The sequence below is a fragment of the Patella vulgata genome, chromosome 6 (assembly GCF_932274485.2).
Source record: "Patella vulgata chromosome 6, xgPatVulg1.2, whole genome shotgun sequence".
NCBI classification, from domain to species: Eukaryota; Metazoa; Mollusca; class Gastropoda; family Patellidae; genus Patella; species Patella vulgata.
Genome location: NC_065884.2, coordinates 5,220,784 through 5,239,939, shown reverse-complemented (window position 1 = coordinate 5,239,939; position 19,156 = coordinate 5,220,784). Strand labels below are relative to the sequence as shown.

The window sequence follows — 19,156 nt, the reverse complement described above, 5'->3', positions numbered from 1 at the left end:
GTATTCAGGGTGATCTGCCAAACTTTGCGTGTTTTCTCCGGGTCTACCGGTATTCGTTTCCACCCACTGCTAAAAACCTGTAGGCACAAGAAATTATAAAGATTTTATCAATGGATCCATACAAATATTTCGGCTGTGGATGCAAATTTCTTTTGGGACTGAGGCCGGCAGGTTGTAATCTACTATTGGTACTGAGGCCTGCTGATTGTAATTTTCTATTGGGACTAGGGCCTGTTGATTGTGAATTACTCCCGGGGCCTGTTGGTTGTGATTTACTCTGGGGGTTGGGGCCTGTTGATTGTAACTTCTATTGGAACCAGGGCCTGTTGATTGTAATTTCTATTGGGACCGGGACCTGTTGATAGTAATTTCTATTGGGACCGTGGCCTTTTGTTTGTAATTTCTATTGGACCGGGGCCTGTTCATTGTAAGTTACTATTTGGACCAGATCGTCTTGGTTGTGATTTACTCTGGTGATCAGGCATGTTGATAGGGATGGTAATGCCAGTGGGGCTGAAATGGAAACTAGGTCAGCGATAACCCAGAAGGTTTGACCCTACTCCTTGTCATGTAAGACCCGGGAATCAAAACCACGCCAGTTGACTTAATGACAGACCTCATAATACAGTCCACATTCAGCCATTTCCCCCCCCCCCGAAAACCATCAGATGACAGACCACAGAGAATATAAGCAACATAAGTTATCTCCCCTTAGATTCTGACACAAGCCTATGGTCTACTGGGTAATATAGTTTATCCCCCTTCCAGTTCAAGTGTTTCTATTCCAATGCCGTCTCCAATGTCAAATTTCTACTTTAAAAAATAATGTTTATTTCTGTCAAAAAAAGATAAAAATGTTTACAAAACAAAAGTTATAAAAAACTAAATCTGTATATACATGTATATCTCTTAATTAATACTTCTACTTCTTCTATTAGTGTTTAAAATCCTCTTCGGGGGGTGGAGGGCCTGACAAGGACAGCTGTCTAGTCGTTCGGATGGGACGAAAAACTGAGGTCCCGTGTACACATTGGCGTGCACGTAAAAGATCCCATATAGTGTGCTATGAGGGAAATGTTGCCCGGACAGCAGCACTATCGCCTACTCTTATATCGAATTATAACTGCCAAGGGATCTTTTAGTGCATGGCAATGTGTACACAGAACCTCGGTTTTCCGTCTCATCTGAACGACTAGTCAGCTGTCCTTATAACAGGCCCTCTGTCCAGCACCACTGACAAGGGGAGACCATGTCGGAAAATCACAATTAACTTTCTTGGCCAACACTGGAATTGTACCAAAATCAATAGGTTCCATCCTGTCAAAAATTGAAACACTGCATGAGAAGTTCACACATTCCTGCTTTGGTCGAAATGGTAGTTTTTAAAATGACGAAAATAAAATATGAAATGGCTTTACCAAAATCAATAGGCTCCATCCTGTTAAAAATTACAACCTGTAGCATGTTTACTTACAGACATACACAAAAATCAATAGGTACTATTGCAACCTGTAGTTGAAATGAATGATCATGTCTAATCTGAACAAAATCTCATAAGAATTACAGTCTGAAATGTGTTTACAGATAAACTATTCCAAAACAAAGTGGGCGTGACATTGCCCTTGTGGATCAGGCATGTATTTACATCAGTAGGTGCCATTCTCCCTTTGAAGAAGTAGGGGCATTAGGTAAGATTAGCTATAGAGCTGCCAGTAGTTGTCTCTTTAATAGTTAAAAAATAGATAATGAAAACAGAACATCCTGAAAATTTCAGTCAAATTGCTTCACTCTGAACCGAGATATGAGTGATTCTATTTTAGGCTAGCCTCGATCGTCATTACTACCGTTGTTACGGTAATAAATAAAGTCTCTAAGATGACCCATCAAGAATTGTAGTCTTCAGGTGGTACACACAAAAATTGGAAATGGCTCTGCCCCTGGGTGTCTGGAATGCACCAAAAACAAAAGGCATCATCCTTAGTGTACCAGGAATATGTGTGTAAAGTTTCAAGACAATCCGTTAATATTTGTGGCCTAATGTCAAATCAAACTTCTATCAAAATATGTTCGAAAGCACTAATTCCCATTTTAAATCAGCTACTATAAACTAAAGCACCATAAAAAAGCATATTATTATAGTAGTATTATTATGTCCTCCCAAAAAACAGGAAAATCTTCCTATTTGTTTTTATTATCATTTTTTTTTCTTGTGGCGCTGTTATTTTCTATTTCCTAGCATTTCTAGCTTAATTACTGCGTAAGGCTCGTGAAGTTAATACCAAAATGTCTCGACCAAGTTATAGGGCCTGGGAAATGAGAGAAAAGAGTTTAGGGTCTGTGATTATGGTCGGGTAACCGTAAGACATAAACACAGTTATTTCATATTTTGGCCTTAATAGTAGTATTTACAGCCATTCAAATTCATCTCTCACATCACATGATATAAAACAACCAATGAGATTCTAGTTTATCTTCACATGAGAATCTTATAACCATTCAGACCATGTCCAATCATCTGCACAAAAAAGTCTCCACATATAAAATCCATTAACTGCAAAAAGTTGGGATACACGTCCAAATAATATCTGTGTTGGCCATATTTGGTTTAACCATGGCAGCCATTTTGTATCAATTTGCCTCTGTCCACTGATTTCCAGTAAAAATAGAACACTGAGTTGCGTAAACATAAATATAACAGCTAATTTCACCAGTAATGGTGATCGCCATGATGATATATCATATAACAGTTCGTCTTCTGATATTAATGATGACTCCTGAAAAAATAAAATAAAATAAATGTTGAACAAGATTCACAATGACAATTGTTATTCTATTCCGAATTACAAACTTCTTCCGTTCGTAGAATTGTTATTCTATTTCCAAATACAAACTTCTCCCTTATGCAGAATTGTTATTCTATTTCCAAAGACAAACTTCTCCCTTTAGTAGAATTGTTATTCTATTTTCAAATACAATTCAAATTCACCCTATCCGTAGAAGGGGAACCCCCCCCCAACTCCAGAGGAACTTTCCCGGCCAACACCGGGAGGGAACATGAGACCTGTTTGTTAGCAAGTCAGTGTCCTACTTACTGAGCCACCGAGGCTCCCTACCGTCAACATAACCCACACCATCAATACAGGAACTGTCTCTTTTCATATTGAGATTTTCATTAAATTAAATGAAGTGAAAATGTTGCAAGATTAGGCATCATGTGCTGACAATATAAATGAAATGAAATGGGGTTTAACGTCCTACTGTGTGGTTCCCCCTTGTCAGTGATGCAGGACGGAGGGCCTGACAAGGACAGCTGTCTAGTCCTTCGGATGGATGAAAAACCGAGGTCCCGTGTATACATTGGAATGGATGTAAAAGATTCCTTGGCAGATGGATTAAGATATAAGAGTAGGCGATAGTGCCGCTGCCCGGGCAAAATTTCCCTCATAGCACACTGTATGGCGTATGCCCGTCTTCATTAGCCCAGCATAGGAGCAGAACAGTAGGACGTTAAACCCCATTTCATTTCATTTCATTTAATGTCCTACTGCTCTGCCAGACAATATAAAGAAGCCAGCACCACTGATACATGTAAGTCTTGCGTAAATTGAATCAAGGCCGGAAGATCTTAGGTTTGCTTTCTTAGTTAAATGGTCAATAAAGAGAGAGAGAAATGGGGTTTTACGTCCACTGGACACAGACTAGGTCATTTCAGGACTAACATATGGTTTAATTTTATTTCCATAATTCGCTTGCGCGTAGGGGGTCTTTAGTAGTGGGAGGAAACCGGAGGACTCGGAGAAAACCCACGAGATTGGACAGGCGACCCTACTCCTTGCCACGTACAACCGGGGATTCGAAACCATGCCAGTTGACTCAATGACAGGCCTTATGATACAGCGCGTGCATGCAAACCATTTGGCCATCCAAAACCCCAAATGTTCAATAATCAATTTGAGTAAATTTTAGCGGTGAAAAATCTGATATTGTCTGAAAACTGACGATCATCTGCTTTAATCAAGAAATAAAAGCTGTTATTATTTTACCTCTTCCTCCTCATCCTGTAAAATATTTACACTGACTTTATCCATGATAAATAATATACTATATAGTCGTATTGCCATGGTGATCAGAAAAAATGGAGTCAAAAACTTGGATAATAACTGTATAGCTTCTACAGCATATTCTGAAGGAAAACAAATAGTACACATTTGTATTATCATAATTGTAATACAATGTGCATCATTCACAAAAATATTCATATAAACTGTACAAATTAAATAAAATATTAAATTATATCGACAGAGATAAACTAGATCGTGATAGGACTAACATATGCTTCAATTTCATGTCAACAATTTACTTGCATGTACAGGTTTTTGTCAGTGGGAGGAAGCTGGATGTCCTGGACAAAACCCACGAGGGTTGGACAGATGACCCTACTCCTTGTCACATACAAACAGGGAATTGAAACCACACCACCTGACTCATTGACAGACCTTTTGATCTAAACCACACAATTTTAAAATTCGGCAACCCTACCACGGGTCCCCTGATGTAAATAATATAAAATTTAGTGTGGAATAAACATACGGTTAAATAACATCTTCCAAATTATAAATAAAAAAGTTACAGTAGCAGACAAAAATCTTTTGTTAACTCACCCATCTTTAATCTCAAAATATAAAGTAGAATCTGCACAAAAGAAGATTTTTCAACCCTGAAATAAAATTATCAGAAATGAATTGAAAGGTGTCTTTCCCCGCACAATCTGTGATCTGATGAGATATTGGGACTAAAAACATATTCCAATTAATTTATCCATCAAAAGTCTTCTTCAAATTCCACTCATAACATTTTAATCGGAAAGAAAGTCCCCTCATCTATTTTAAGCAATCTTGTTTGTCACATGACTTGGCTGGGGGAGAATCCATTTAATTAGTCGTTACTCGTTGGATTATCCTCTGACAACTTCTTTTCCAAGATGGAGTTGATGTAGAGTTTGTATTATATAAGATTACTCTACCTGTTCCAAGATGGCGGTGTTGATGCAAGGTTTTGTATTGATGTGGAGTTGATGTAAGATTTTGTATTATATAAGATTACTCTACCTGTTCCAAGATGGCGGTGTTGATGTAGGGTTTTGTATTATATTAGTTTCTTGAATCATAGCATATAAAACAAACACAGAACATAATCCACAGAAAGCTGCATCACTTAATATACCTGAAATATACATGGCAGTTTAAAGATACCTTCCGGTGTACAAACGTCTAAACTGTGTGATTTGATTATGTATTTGGTTGGACTAAAAACATATTCAAACTAATTAATCTATTAAAATTTTGCTTCAAATCTTTCTCAAAACACTGTTTTCACAAGGGAGTACCTCTGCTATAAAAAGTCTATTAAAAGAAGTCATGTTTGTGTCACGTCACTTCGCTGATGCACGACCTAGCAACAAGTGCGAAGTCGGACCAGAATTCATTGCATATACAAGACCATGTTGTCTTTAATCGCTATCCATTTATCACAAGTATCGAAGCCTTATTAAATTCACTGCCCACATGTTTTTTCGTTGAGAGAAATGGGGTTTAAGTCCACTCCACACAAACTAGGTCATTTTGGGACTAACACAAGGTTCAATTTTATTTCAATTATTCGCTTGCTCATAGGGGTCTTAAGCAAATGGGAGAAAACCGGAGGACGAGGTCGAGCAGGCGACTCTACTCCTTGTCACGTACAACCGGGGAATCGAAACCACACCAGTTGACTCAATGACAGACCTTATGATACAACGCACATGCGCTAACCATTCGGCATCCAACCCCCCATCTTTGGACAGACCAAAACTACTGTATCATTGAGCGCCTATGTGAATAGTAGTCAGTATAATAGGACCAACTACTAGTTCTTTGAGGCGCTACAGCTGGTGTCAGTTTAATGCAGGATTCAATATGGAACCTGACTGTGTTATATTTATTGACGTGTCGGCCAGTATATTAGATTCAGGTTAAATGATTAACTACAAACATCACAATTATAAATCATCTACATTACAATTTACCTTGTGGAGCTATCACCATCATATTATGTATCATGATGAATATAATTATAACAAACAATAAACACCTGAAATAAACGACAACATCATATTAAATTGAATAAATTCATATCCCAACTCATCCTTTACAGGACTGAATTGAAATGGGTGGGGGGAGGGGGAGGCTGACTGGGCTGAAGTAGCCAGGTGCTATAATATTAAAGAGGTCCTCAAATCGTTTACAAAAAATATATATATTCACAATTTTATGATTTTATTCATTATAATGTATATGATTGTGCTAAATCTATCTATCTACATCTACCATACTGTATTTGTGTAAGTGTGATGGACAATGAACAGAATATACCCCCTTTTCACTGTTGATGCACCAGCACAATACAAGCTTAACCTGAGCCTGATCCTTTATAATCGTCTTTTTGTTTATTTTATTTTAAGGAATAAGTGGGGTTCATTTTGAGACAAACTTATAGTTAATCTTGCCTGGACAGTTACATGGCCTAACGATTGAGTTTCCTCCCACTGCTAAAGACCTGGAGAAAACCGAAGAGGTTGGACAGGCTACCCTACTCCTTTGCCACGTACAACCGGGGAATCGAAACCGCGCCAGTTGAATCAATGATAGACCGTATGATACAATCGCACACGCTAACCATTTGGCCATCCAACTCCCCATATATATAACAAGCTTCCACTTAGCTTTGACCATTAGCAGAAGTAAGTTCAATTTTCAAAAGTGCAACTTTTGACTGTGTTGGGCACCCTACCATCAAATACTGTCCCAGTTACCCCAGTAAATATAAGACAATAAAATCATACCAGATGTGTATACTAGAAGATTCAGTGTAGATCGACCAACCAAATGCTGCCGTTATACCATAACAAACTGATGAAAAACCAATTAACAAAGCCTACAAACAGATGAAAAACCAATTAACAAAACCTACAAACAGATGAAAAATAACAAACAGATGAAAAACCAATTAACAAAACCTACAAACAGATGAAAAATAACAAACAGATGAAAAACCAATTAACAAAACCTACAAACAGTTGAAACACAAAAAATACAATTTATATGTCAAATAAACATCTAGTACGGAATGGGCAGAAATATGCAGTGATGCACAAAATCAGTACACCGATTATCTCCCTTTATGTGAAGGTGCTGTGCTCGACTGTTATCTCAGAAATGAAATGGGGTTTAACGTCCTTCAGTTCTGCTCCTACTGGGCTAATGAAGACAGGCATACGCCATACAGTGTGCTATGAGGGAGGAAATTTTGCCTCAGAACTTTCTCGGCCAATGTAGGGATCAAACACGCAACCTCCAGGCTAGTGAGCCAGCATCTAACCCACTTAGCCACCGTGGCTCCCTGTTATCTCAGTCCTGAATTTTAAGAATTGATGGAATTGCAATCGAGGGACACAGAAATGAAATGGGTTTTAACGTCTTATTGTTCTGCATCAACCCAGGTGACACGAGATTGCGTAGTGTCAAACAAAGGTTATTTGTGTCTGCTATGGTGATGGGCCAAGGGGAACAATCTGGAAAATCCTGATGAACTTTCTCAAACACAGGACCTCCAGATTAGCGAAGTAACGTCTTACTCACTAAGCCACCACGGCTCTCCCAAATATTCAAATAAATATGTGTGAGAGAGAGGGAGGGGGGAGAGAGAGAGAGAGAGAGAGAGAGAGAGAGAGAGAGAGAGAGAGAGAGAGAGAGAGAGAGAGAGAGGTTGGACAGGCGAAGATAAATATGTATTATATATACCCTTGTAGCTGGTTCATCACTGTCCCATTCATCTATAACTCTCTGACTACATCTCATAATATAGTTCTGTACCAGAATTATCTCTAACCACAATAACACTGGTTCTGTAACATGTAATATGACCCGATAGATCCAGACTACCGGCCATGGTGCTATGTTTATAGGTAGATAGGCTAGAACAACCAGTAATAATATTTGACTGTATGGAACAATAGATACCTGAAAAATACATCAAACATAAATTAATTATCAGATTTGCAATAACCTAGAGATCATTGGTCACGTGATTAACTACATGATGAAAATTGCATTTGTCAGAAAAGTTCCTGGCGTTATAAACACTTGACGAGCACAAGTCAATTTTAGGGGAAAATGTCATCAATTACTACCCCTCCGAAAGAAAACAGTCTATTTTTGCATGTTTCGTATGTAAATGTATTAGGCCTTACGATCGTGTTATAAAGGTAAACACATCCACATGTATTCTAAAACTAGCATGGTGACATGCAGTTCATATTGATGATCATTTAACAAGGACAGAACCTTGATTTTTCCATCCCATCCAAACAATTTAGACATTATCCATGTCAGTCCCTAAATCTTGCTTGACAAAAGATAAACCATGATAGAAAATCCTGAGGAACTGTCTAGACCAACACCGAGAGCGAACCTGAGATCTCAAGGTAAGCGAGCCACTGTGACTCCTTTGGTTTAACGTCCACTTGACACAAAATAGGTCATTTCGGGACTAACACAAGGTTCAATTTTATTTTTATTAATAATTCACATGCGCGAAGGGGTCTATAGCAGTGGGAGGAAACCGAAGGACCCAGAGAAAACCTATGAGGTTAGACAGGCGACCCTTCTCCTTGCCACATACAAGCAGGGAATCAAAACCACGCCACTTGACTCAATGACAGACCTTATGATTCAACGCGCACGCGCTAACCATTCGGCCGTTCCACCCCCCTTGTTTATATGGTAAAATGTCAATAACAGAACATATTACCCATTGTTTTGATGATAAAATATCAATAATAGAATATATTGCCCATTGTTTAGATGGTAAAATGTCAATAACAGAATATATTACCCATTGTTTAGGAATGTAGTTGATGAGAATCGAATGAACCAATAATAGAATAGATAAACGTAAAATAACATCAACACCACAAAATGATCCATACAACGGAATCGTCACTAAACATATAAACGGTAAAAACTCAACAACACAACAACAAGCCGGTAAACACATCTTGATGTTCAAGTCTTTCTCTCGATTGTAGTCTTGATCATAATTTAAGTGTTCTGAATTTGCTGAGGATTAAATCTGCAAAACAAAACCAGATGAATCAAATATTGGCAAGTTTAGCGGGGTTTTTTTTATTCTAAACCCCTAATTAGCAACTCAACACAAATGTTGTCATTCGGGACTAACATAATGGTTCAATTTTATTTTAATACTTCGCTTGTGTGTAGGAGTCTTCAGCAGTGGGAGGAAACCAGAGAAATCCCCCCCCCCCCCCAGGTTGGACAGGCGACCCTGCACCTTTTCAGACTGGGAATTGAAACTATGTCACTTGAATCAATGACAGACCTTATTATAAAGACTGCTGCTATACCGGTATACATGTAGGCCTACTAGATCTTTCTGAGGCTGTTTAGGGATTGTTAGTTTTAAAATTGAAGTATAAATGTATAAATATAACTCAACGTAAAGAACATCATATTCCTCTATAATTGTTTCAGGAAACTCTAGTAGTCAATATTTACATGCACCAGGTCTAGTCAAAAAAATTAGCAGGGTTGGGTCCCTAATGTTTTGTGCAGTGATGCAGGACAGAGTAGAGGGCCTCACAAGGGACAATGCATAGTCGTTCGGATTGCACGAAAAACCGAGATTCCATGTACCCATTTACACGCACATAAAAAAGATGCCTTATTGGAATTTGATATAATTTCCCTAATCGCACACTGCATTAGCCCAGTCAGGAGCAGAACATTGTCCGTAGAATGTTAAAACCCATTTCATTTTTAGTTTTATTCTTATTATAGACTATTGTATGTCACTACTACTAGTACTTGTGACTAGTACCATAAAAAAACAGCACCTTAACTAAAATGCCGCTATGGTTGGAATGTGGGTTTGTGTCTTCATCTGCTAAATAATAAATTCTATTTTAAGTGAGTGTGTTGTGATATGGCCCCATTTCTAACAAACTGTTTATACTCGAACAACCCGCTGGAATTTTTGTCAATGTTCTATCTACTATTAGATTTTGGATCAGACAAGATTAAGAGATCTAAAACCTATCAGTTTTTGAAAGATTTGTTTGGAATGTTTTATTTGTACAAACATTAGAAACTTAATGAATCTGAATCCATTCTAGACAACTTCAGTGTAAAGAACAGAAAGTGAGTTTGCAGAATTTGTTTTTGCCTGGTCTGAGTCCTATTTTAATACTTATATACAACTTAATATCCCAGAATGCAAAGTTAAAATGTCAGCCCCCATGATGTAAACAATTGCAACACAAAATTATAGTTTTTATGTCTGTTGATAGGGTAGGTCTATGAAACTATGGACGAACTTGAGATCACAAAATCTGCTTCAAGAAAAGAAATTTCAACTCGTGGTTCATTGTCTGGATTTCTGGACTCACTGAGTGTTTTCATCAACAAACCACACGTGGTAAATAGACGATTGGTTGGTGGTAAAATTATTTATGAAGCAACAAATGATGAAGTACAAGGAAATCTGAATAAAGTTGGACAGAAATTTATTTTACGGTTCACTAGTAAAAGGGAGACAAACCCATTTAATGATTGTGTTGGCGATGTAGATCTGAATAAAAATAATAGCCAGAATTGTATTATCGTTCGAGATTTGATACCGAAACAAATTGATAAATATCCAACTCTTAGAGAAATAGTACAATATGGTGAGTTGAGAATATCGTAGAAATAATACGGTACATTAGATTTGTTTGATGTACGGTACTCGATAGCCTACTGGTCTGGTATCTCCTATTACAATATTTGTAGCGTGTGCGCGTTGTATCATAAGGTCTTTCATTGAGTCAGCTGGCATGGTTTCCATTCCTTGGTTGTACATGACAAGGAATAGGGTCACCTGTCCAACATCCTGGGTTTTCTCCAGGTCCTCTGGTTTCCTCCCACTGCTAAAACCCCCTATGCGCAAGCGAATTATTGAAATAAAATTGTTCCTTATGTTAGTCCCGAAATGACCTAGTTTGTGTCAAGTGGACATTAAACCCCATTTCTCTCTCTATACATATAGTAAGAACAGGTGAAGCAAAGACTGTACATCTACGAAAAGAAACCTGTGGACAGATTACACGGACATTGCAAGTAATAAACAATGAAAGGAGGGTAAAGTCCCTATGCTAATTATTTATTTTAAGGAGATGTACATGTATGGCCTATCAATATTAAATATTTTTTTATATTTTAGACCATGTCAACAAGAAAGTGACATTTACACCAATTTGTAGAATAAATGTGGAAAATGGTGAAGAACGAATTGAGACAAACATCGATGATGAGATGAATTATTGTTTTTCTTTTCAACAGGGCAAAGACAACAGGTAAGTAATATAATAACAGTACATAATTAGCACCGCCTTCTTAAAGTTATCCATCATGGTCGTCAAGTTGATATTGCCGATACTGGTATGATTTGAACGATCAACTATTCTGGGGGGTTTTCACAATAATGAGCTAGGTAGTATTTAGGTAGTATTGGGTAAATCAGCCTGCCATATTTCAAGTAAAGACAGGACAGATCAATCTATGAATATAAGCACACCTGATAAACATCCATGCTAAACTAGTGATTGTACTTTATCTACCTACAGGTATTTCATTTGATTGATGACATTGGGAAATGAGTTTAAAACTCGACACAACAGATAGATGATAACTCAGTTACCTAATGTCATATACCTTGTAACTGCTTTCTCTCCAAGAAAAGTTGTACCAATTTTGCAAAACTTCAAAACATGTATATTACAAAAATGATACATTTCTATTTTATTTAAAAGCACAGAATAAAGTAGAAAATGTGGAGCCTTCACAGGACACGAAAAGATGTTTTCAACAGAAGTTTACTGTACATAAAACTTTGTGATAAAACATTTCTCTTTTATGAATGAAGTTTTCTTGTACATGTAGATCATTAATTTGGGTTCTTTTCTCTATTTTTTATTTAGTAAAATCTATCTTGATGTGGAAAGAAGAAGTGGTCGAGAAGATGGTCATGTGACTTTAATGTGGTTAGAAGAGATTTTATTGGTGAAGATTTCTCGATGGGCGGAGGAAGATAAACTACGAACAGGTCAAACGTCTTTACGTCTCGTGCAGGTGGATGAATACAATAAACTATACAACCATTTAAAACAGAAATATGGACTCAAACTTGTCGAGGTTAGTTTCATCAACATTTGGATTCAAGGCAAAACTTTGGAATGAAATGAGGTTTAACATTCACTAGGTCAATTTGGGACTGATCTGTCATTCAATTGTATTTTAATAATTCGCTTGCGCGGAGGGGTTTTTAGCAGTGGGAGGAAACCAAGAGGTCCAGGAGAAAACCCACGAGGTTGAACAGGCGACGTAATTCCTTGTCACTTTATTTGACTCATTGTCAGACTTTTTCATCTAAATCGCCTGTGTTAAACCATTCAGCAACCCACTCCCCCACAAACTTCAGTGTTGAAAGATTTGTTGAATTATTGCGGAGTGGTTTCCCCTTGTCAGTGGTGCCAGACAGAGTTGTAATTCGATATAACAGTAGGCTGTCCAGGCAAAAGTTCCCACATAGTACACTGTATTGCATATGCCTGTCTTCATTAGCCTAGTCGGAGCAGAACATTAGGACATTAAACCTCATTTCATTTCATTTCAGTTCCAATGTTTGTTTTCAATGTTTTTTCAGGTCTGGCCTGAGCGAACAGATCCACAGAAATTTGTTTATGAAGATATCGCCATAGCAACATATTTATTGGTATGTACATGTACCTGTGTAAGTTGTTTAAAGGCCACACAAATTTTTATTTTCTGTTCTTTGAAAACACCTGTGATTATCCTGGTTATTTCTTCAGGAAAAAGACTTAAAAACACAAAGTACTTGGTGGTTCTGTTCAAAAACTTTTAGTTTCAAATTTTTAAGTTTTAGACAACACATTATTTTTATACAAAATGTGGTCATATACTGTCGTCTGTCGGTCCACCTTTGCCTGTCTTGTGGATCCTTTAAAAGCTAAAGTTGATATCTGATTTCCGATAATTATTGCCAGAGTACGTTCTAGAGGCTAGAGTTAATATACATTTATACACAGTGTTTAAGCTCATGAGACAAACAATCAAAACAAATTCTAATGACTTCTGATAATTAGTTAATGGGTTGTTACCCGTAATAAGATTTTAGTATGTTGTAAATGTTTTCATTTCGGATAATTACTTAACAGGTTGATACCCCTAATCAGATTTTAGTGTCTTGTGAATGTTTTCATTAATAACAAAAGAAATGTCTGCTCGGGCGACTTAGCTGCTGTGGGCTTATGTTTTGTTGCCTGGCAATATATCTTTATTTTGTATTATATAATTTGTATGATATATTTTGTATGATATAATTTGTATTATATATCATGTATGATATATTTTGTATTATATATCTTTTGTATTGTATATCGTGTATTATATACATGTATGTTGTATTATATATTTTGTGTTATATATTTCTAGTTAGTATGGAAAGAAGACAGAGAATTAAAGGGTATAAAAGAGAAACAATCATTTGTTGATCTGGGATGTGGTAATGGTTTATTGGTGTATATTTTATCAGCTGAAGGGGTGAGATTTTATATATCTTATAATTACTCTCACTTTAACTTTTACATTCTGTTCATCAAATACTAAAACTTCAATTTCATCAAATATTGTGTATAAAAATACAAAACAGGTATTTGTTTTATTTAAATTTTTAATGACACATTATTCAAGAGCTAAATTTTCCTATTGCAGGTCTTTGTTTAGGCCTGAAATGTTATATAAACTATTAATTAGCCATTTGTTAACAAAACAAGACCATAATCAACTCTTGATGCCATCAGATACTTGAGATTTTATCTAGATTCGAACGGTTTGGCCATTTAATGATTTAATTTAAGTATTTATCTAAGCATCGAACATACCGGTACCATGGTTACGATAATAAGCAATCAATACACACATCTTGTTAAAACTACAAACTGTGATAACTTGGCTCAGAATAAAATAATTTGAATGAAATTTTCAACATATTCAAATTACATTATCTATTTTTGAACTATTATAGTAAGAACTGCCAGCTCTAGTTTATCTAAATCTTACATAATGTATCTTTAAGTTTTTAAATTGTAAACAACTTGAGGCCTTATGTAAAAATACATCTATTTTAGCATCATGGTGTAGGATTAGATTTGAGAAAACGAAACATCTGGGATTGGTATGGATCTGGGGTTGAATTGAAGGTCAGTTATATACTAATAATTAACAGCCACAGTTATTTAATAACAGCCACAGTGGCTCACTGAGTTAAACTTATTCCTGAAAACGGAAGGCCTGACAAGGACAGCTGTCTAGTCGTTCAGATAAGACGAAAAACAAGGTTCGGTGTACACAGTGGCGTGCACATAAAAGATCCCTTGGCAGTTTGAATTCAATATAAGAGTAGGCCGTAGCGCTGCTTTCCGGGCAAAATTTCCCTCATACCACACTGTATAGCGTATGCCCGTCTTCATTAGTCTAGTCGGAGTAGAACAGTAGGATGTTAAACCCCATTTCATTTCATTTATTCCTAAAAAATTCGTAAATCAACAAAACAAAGACCAGTTATATGGAATACTGAATTGTGTCCTTTGTCAAAGTTTTATAACCTTTGTTTTTTTGGATGTATTAAATTAGGAAGAAGCTATTACTCCATCTGGTGAGACCCTATTTCCTCAATACGATTGGTTGATTGGTAACCATAGTGATGAATTAACTCCATGGATACCAGTAATGACAGCTAGGTATGTTATTATCCTGTTATCCTGAAACATTTTTACTGGTTGTTGGTGAATAAAAGTATCTTTGTATATATTCGAAACACATAGGGAATAATACTAGATTGATAATATCTCCAACCAACCATGACAGATGAAATATATTCATTGTGTTTAATGAGGTCGGGGGTTTGGGTGACTGAATGGTTAACATGTTGGATCAAAAGGTCTGTCATGGAGTCAAGTAGCATGGTTTCGATTCCCCCCTTGTATGTGGCAAGGAGTAGGGTCGCCTGGGTTTTCTCCGGGTGCTCAGGTTTCCTATGCACAAGCAAATTATTGGAATAAAATTGAACCATATTTTAGTCCCGAAATGACCTAGTTTGTGTCAAGTGGAGGTTAAACCCATCTCTCTCTTTCTTGAGCATCCACACATTCTTGGTATCCCCAGTGGTATCGTTCTGTTCTACTCCACTAACCTCTGGTTTCCTTTCACAAAGATTCCTATGAACAATTGATTCATGTTTTTGGTTTGTGTCAAGTGGACATTAAACCCAATTACTCTATCTCTGTGAAATGATTATGTTTTATATATTTGATCATGTAAACAGATTATTATTTGAATATTTTCAGATCATCGTATAACTGCTGTTATTTTGTATTACCGTGCTGTCACCATGATTTTGACTCTAAGTTTAATGAACGGGGTGTCGGTGAGAGTCAGTATCAGACATATTTACAGTTTGTAAAGAAAGTGGGCGGAGTCTGTGGATTTAATGTTGAGGAAGATACTCTGCGTATTCCTTCAACGAAACGAGTAAGATGATGTTAAATAAACTTCCTGCAAACCTGAATGATTTAATCTATGAGATTTAGATCATAAGGTCTGTCATTTAGTCAAGTGCCGTGCTTTCAATTCCTCACTTGTACGCGACAAAGAGTGATATTGCCTGTCCAACCTCCTCGGTTTCCTCCCACTGCTCTATAGACCCCTACACGTAATCAAATCTTTTAAATAAAAGTCCAAAATTGAGCTTGTTCGTGTAGAGTGGAAGTTAAACCCTGTTTTTCTCTCTCTCTCTGCCTCTCTCATTTTGAGTGAAGCCTGCATATTTAAAGGCCTAGGATTGTACAGTGCAGTGGACACTTATGGCTGGTTCCCGGATACGTTCACTTGATTTGATATTTGTTGGTTATTTCTTGCAATATCTATGTATTCTGTCTTGTCCGCAGTTTTATCTTGTCAGTTTTGTTTTGCGTGTAGTGTGGTCCTATTAGTAACTCTCCACAATATTGAATATATATATATTGTAATGATGATCAGTGGCTGTAATATTTCCCGTTTTTATTTTTCAGGTGTGTTTTATTGGTCGAACTAGAAGTTATGATATCACAGATGAACTTTCTATAGATGAACAAAGAACATTGTTTATAGATAACAGGTGCTCTAAGGGAGATAATTCTGATAAACCTTGTGACAAGGGCGATAACCCTACCACTGTTGAAGAATGTGATACTAGTAGTAATAAAAAAAGGAAAATTGCAGATAGTGCAGTAACAGACTCCAATAAATGGACTGAGAAATTTCAACCGAGATCTAATAAAGAAATTGCCAGGAACTGTCAAAGTGTTTCTAAGGAAACGAAAGAGAAAATAGTACATGTTGTTTTTGAGAAGATTTTATCTTGTGGTGATGATAAAGTAACAACGAAACATGAAACAGTGTGGAATAGAGGAGGTTAGACCATTATTCTATACAAGAATTTAAAACCTTTTATAATTGAAATAAAATGAAATGGGTGTTTACCGTCTTATTGTTCTGCACCGACTGGGCTAATGAAGACGGTCATAAGCCATACAGTGTGCTATATATGAGGGACATTTTGCTACGGCCATACTCTTATTTTGAATTGTATATGTCTAGAGTTCTTTTACGTAAATTCTGCATACCACTGTGTACACTGGACCTCGTTTTATTGTCCCATCTGAATAACTAGAAACTTTCCTTGCCAGGAACTTTTACACTTGATAAAATCAAAGTGGATAAAAATGGGATTTTCCACAGCTTTTTCTTACCAGTGTTTGGTAATATTATCACAATATTAAATGTTTTGTTGGGTATTTTTTCAGGTAGTTTACCACTGGCTTCAGTAGCTGATTTATTTTCTGGTGAAACTCTTCAAGAATTAAAATCTGAATGTGGCGGTTTACAAACTTTATTACGGAATCATAATCACATCTTTCAAGGTTTGTTGAATATTTACTATTTCAAGTAGAGTCGCCTATCTAACCAATTTCTCTTGTTACATATTAACTATCAAGCCAGCTTTATATAATCATGCTCTGAAAAAGAATCATTGCAATTATTGACGTATCACTGTAACCCGGGTATCATTTAATCTTGTGTATATAGTTTAGATATTAAACCATTGTGAAAGAAATTAGTGCTAGATACACAAAATTAAATGATACCTGGGTTACAGTGTATGGTTCCAATGAAAACAAAATGGGCTAATGAAGACTACCATCCAGTGCACTATGGGGGAAATTTGTCTGGGAATTTTTTTTTTCTTTTTTCATTAAGCCATACAAAAAAATATTCTGTTTTTGAACGGCCAGGTTTTTATCTAAACCTTACATAATACATCTTTAAAGAGTGTTATCTATTTATTTTGGGATCTATGTTGGAACATCAGTTTCATTGTTCTTTTGTATCTTTCAGTAACTAGTGGGTGTGGGGAGCCACAGTGGCTAAGTGGGTAAGATGCTGGCTCGCTAGCCTGGAGGTCACGTGTTGGATCCCTGCATTGGGCAAGAAAGTTCATCGAGATTTTCCGACATGGTTTCCCCTTGTCCGTGGTGCAGGACAGAGCTGTCTATTTGTTCAGATGGGACGAAAAACCGAGGTCCCGTGTACATATTGGCCTGCACGTAAAAGATCCCTTGCCAGTTGGAATTCGATATAAGAGTAGGGAGCTGCCCAGGCAAAATTTCCCTCATAGCACACTGCATGGCGTATGCCCGTCATTAGCCCAGTATAGGAGCAGAACAGTAGGACGTTAAAACACATTTCATTTCATTTCATTTCATTTCAGTAACTGGTGGAGTTGTTAGATTACGAGATTTATCCAGCGATCATCCGTGGGGAACGAAGCCAAAACAAAAAAATAAAACAAATAAAATCAACCCTGAGGAATATTTTAAAACAATGCTGTGTTGGTTCCATGATAATCATCCAGATGGTTGTCCACGGTTACCAGACAATTGTAAATATGCTCATGGACTATCAGAACTACGACCCAAACCATCTAAACATTCCTGACACAGATGAATATAAGATAAAGATGTAAATTTTATACTGTGATAATAAAGATTGTAGGATTTATAACTTTATTTCTATTTGTACATAGGAAAACTCCACGACACATTCAGGCCTCGAAATAGTAAGATGCTGGCTCACTAACCAGAAGGATGGTTCGATCCTGGTATTAGTCTAGAAAACTCCACGGCAAGGGTCTAGTCAGTTGGAAGGGATGAAAAAACAATGTCCCATGTACACATTGACGTGAACGTAAAAGAATACGTGACAGTAGGAATCTAAAATAAGATTAGGCTGTAAGAGCCGATGTAAATACAAACTTTCCCTTGTAGCACAAACATACTGTTTGGCATATGTCCGTCTCCATTAGGAGCCAGGGTGGTTAAGTGGGTAAGACGCTGGCTCGCTAGCCTGGAGGTCGCGTGTTCGATCCCTGCATTGGCTGAGAAAGTTCAATGTGATTTTCCGAGGGGATTTCCCCTTGTCAGTGGTGCAGTTGTCTAGTCGTTCGAATGGGACAAAAAACGAGGGTCTTCTTTAGGTACATGTAATTAAAAGGTATCTCTGGTTGGTCAGCATTGACTAAGTATTGTTGTGTACATGTATACATATTTTATCATTGCTTGATAATGACTAGAGAAGCCTAGTCGAAACGTGGTCGCTCAGTAATAACAGTAATTGTATTCCAGTAAATTGAAAACTAAAGAGACTAAATCACAACCAATAAAGTTTGTTCAAGAACTGTATAATATAGTTCATCTAAAAGGTGGTCTTCATAAGTCAGGCTGGAGCAGAAAAATAGGAAGTTAAAACCCAGTTCATTCATTTATTCATGTTAAAGTAGCTGACAGGTGCTGACCATCCAATAATTTTTTCTGTTCTTTTAATTTACGTTTACCCTCTTCTATTTGAAAATTCAAAATGGCCGTTTCTTCGCATTTGGCTATTAGCTG

General features: G+C 36.9%; 2 protein-coding genes across 2 annotated transcripts; one reads left to right on the top strand and one right to left on the bottom strand.

Moving 5' to 3' along the window:
• Positions 1-820: 820 nt before the first annotated feature.
• On the bottom strand, positions 821-10,064 carry LOC126824572 (uncharacterized). The gene is made up of 9 exons (XM_050553812.2): positions 9,950-10,064; positions 8,932-9,168; positions 7,839-8,057; positions 6,881-6,972; positions 6,065-6,129; positions 5,109-5,223; positions 4,662-4,717; positions 4,044-4,183; positions 821-2,774 (listed from the first exon to the last, which is right to left on the bottom strand). The coding sequence occupies exons 2-9, from the start codon at positions 9,091-9,093 to the stop codon at positions 2,487-2,489; spliced, it is 1,137 nt and encodes a 378-aa protein (XP_050409769.2). The 5' UTR covers positions 9,094-9,168; positions 9,950-10,064; the 3' UTR covers positions 821-2,486.
• Positions 10,065-10,335: 271 nt separating this feature from the next.
• On the top strand, positions 10,336-18,272 carry LOC126824419 (probable tRNA (uracil-O(2)-)-methyltransferase). The gene is made up of 11 exons (XM_050553643.2): positions 10,336-10,780; positions 11,314-11,446; positions 12,071-12,284; positions 12,796-12,864; positions 13,605-13,712; positions 14,300-14,371; positions 14,805-14,911; positions 15,518-15,701; positions 16,241-16,622; positions 17,015-17,131; positions 17,980-18,272. The coding sequence occupies exons 1-11, from the start codon at positions 10,420-10,422 to the stop codon at positions 18,204-18,206; spliced, it is 1,974 nt and encodes a 657-aa protein (XP_050409600.2). The 5' UTR covers positions 10,336-10,419; the 3' UTR covers positions 18,207-18,272.
• The last annotated feature ends 884 nt before the right edge of the window (positions 18,273-19,156 follow it).

Bases quoted from the DNA above. Each gene is read 5' to 3' on its own strand.
- LOC126824572 (XM_050553812.2), bottom strand. From the start codon at position 9,093: ATGTGTTTACCGGCTTGTTGTTGTGTTGTTGAGTTTTTACCGTTTATA. The intron at 6,130-6,880 runs GTATGATTTTAT...CGTTTATTTCAG, and splicing joins TCTTCTAGTATACACATCTG to GTGTTTATTGTTTGTTATAA. The intron at 2,775-4,043 runs GTAAAATAATAA...TTATTTTTTCAG, and splicing joins TACAGGATGAGGAGGAAGAG to GAGTCATCATTAATATCAGA.
- LOC126824419 (XM_050553643.2), top strand. From the start codon at position 10,420: ATGGACGAACTTGAGATCACAAAATCTGCTTCAAGAAAAGAAATTTCA. The intron at 11,447-12,070 runs GTAAGTAATATA...TTTTTTATTTAG, and splicing joins CAACAGGGCAAAGACAACAG to TAAAATCTATCTTGATGTGG. The intron at 14,912-15,517 runs GTATGTTATTAT...GAATATTTTCAG, and splicing joins ATACCAGTAATGACAGCTAG to ATCATCGTATAACTGCTGTT.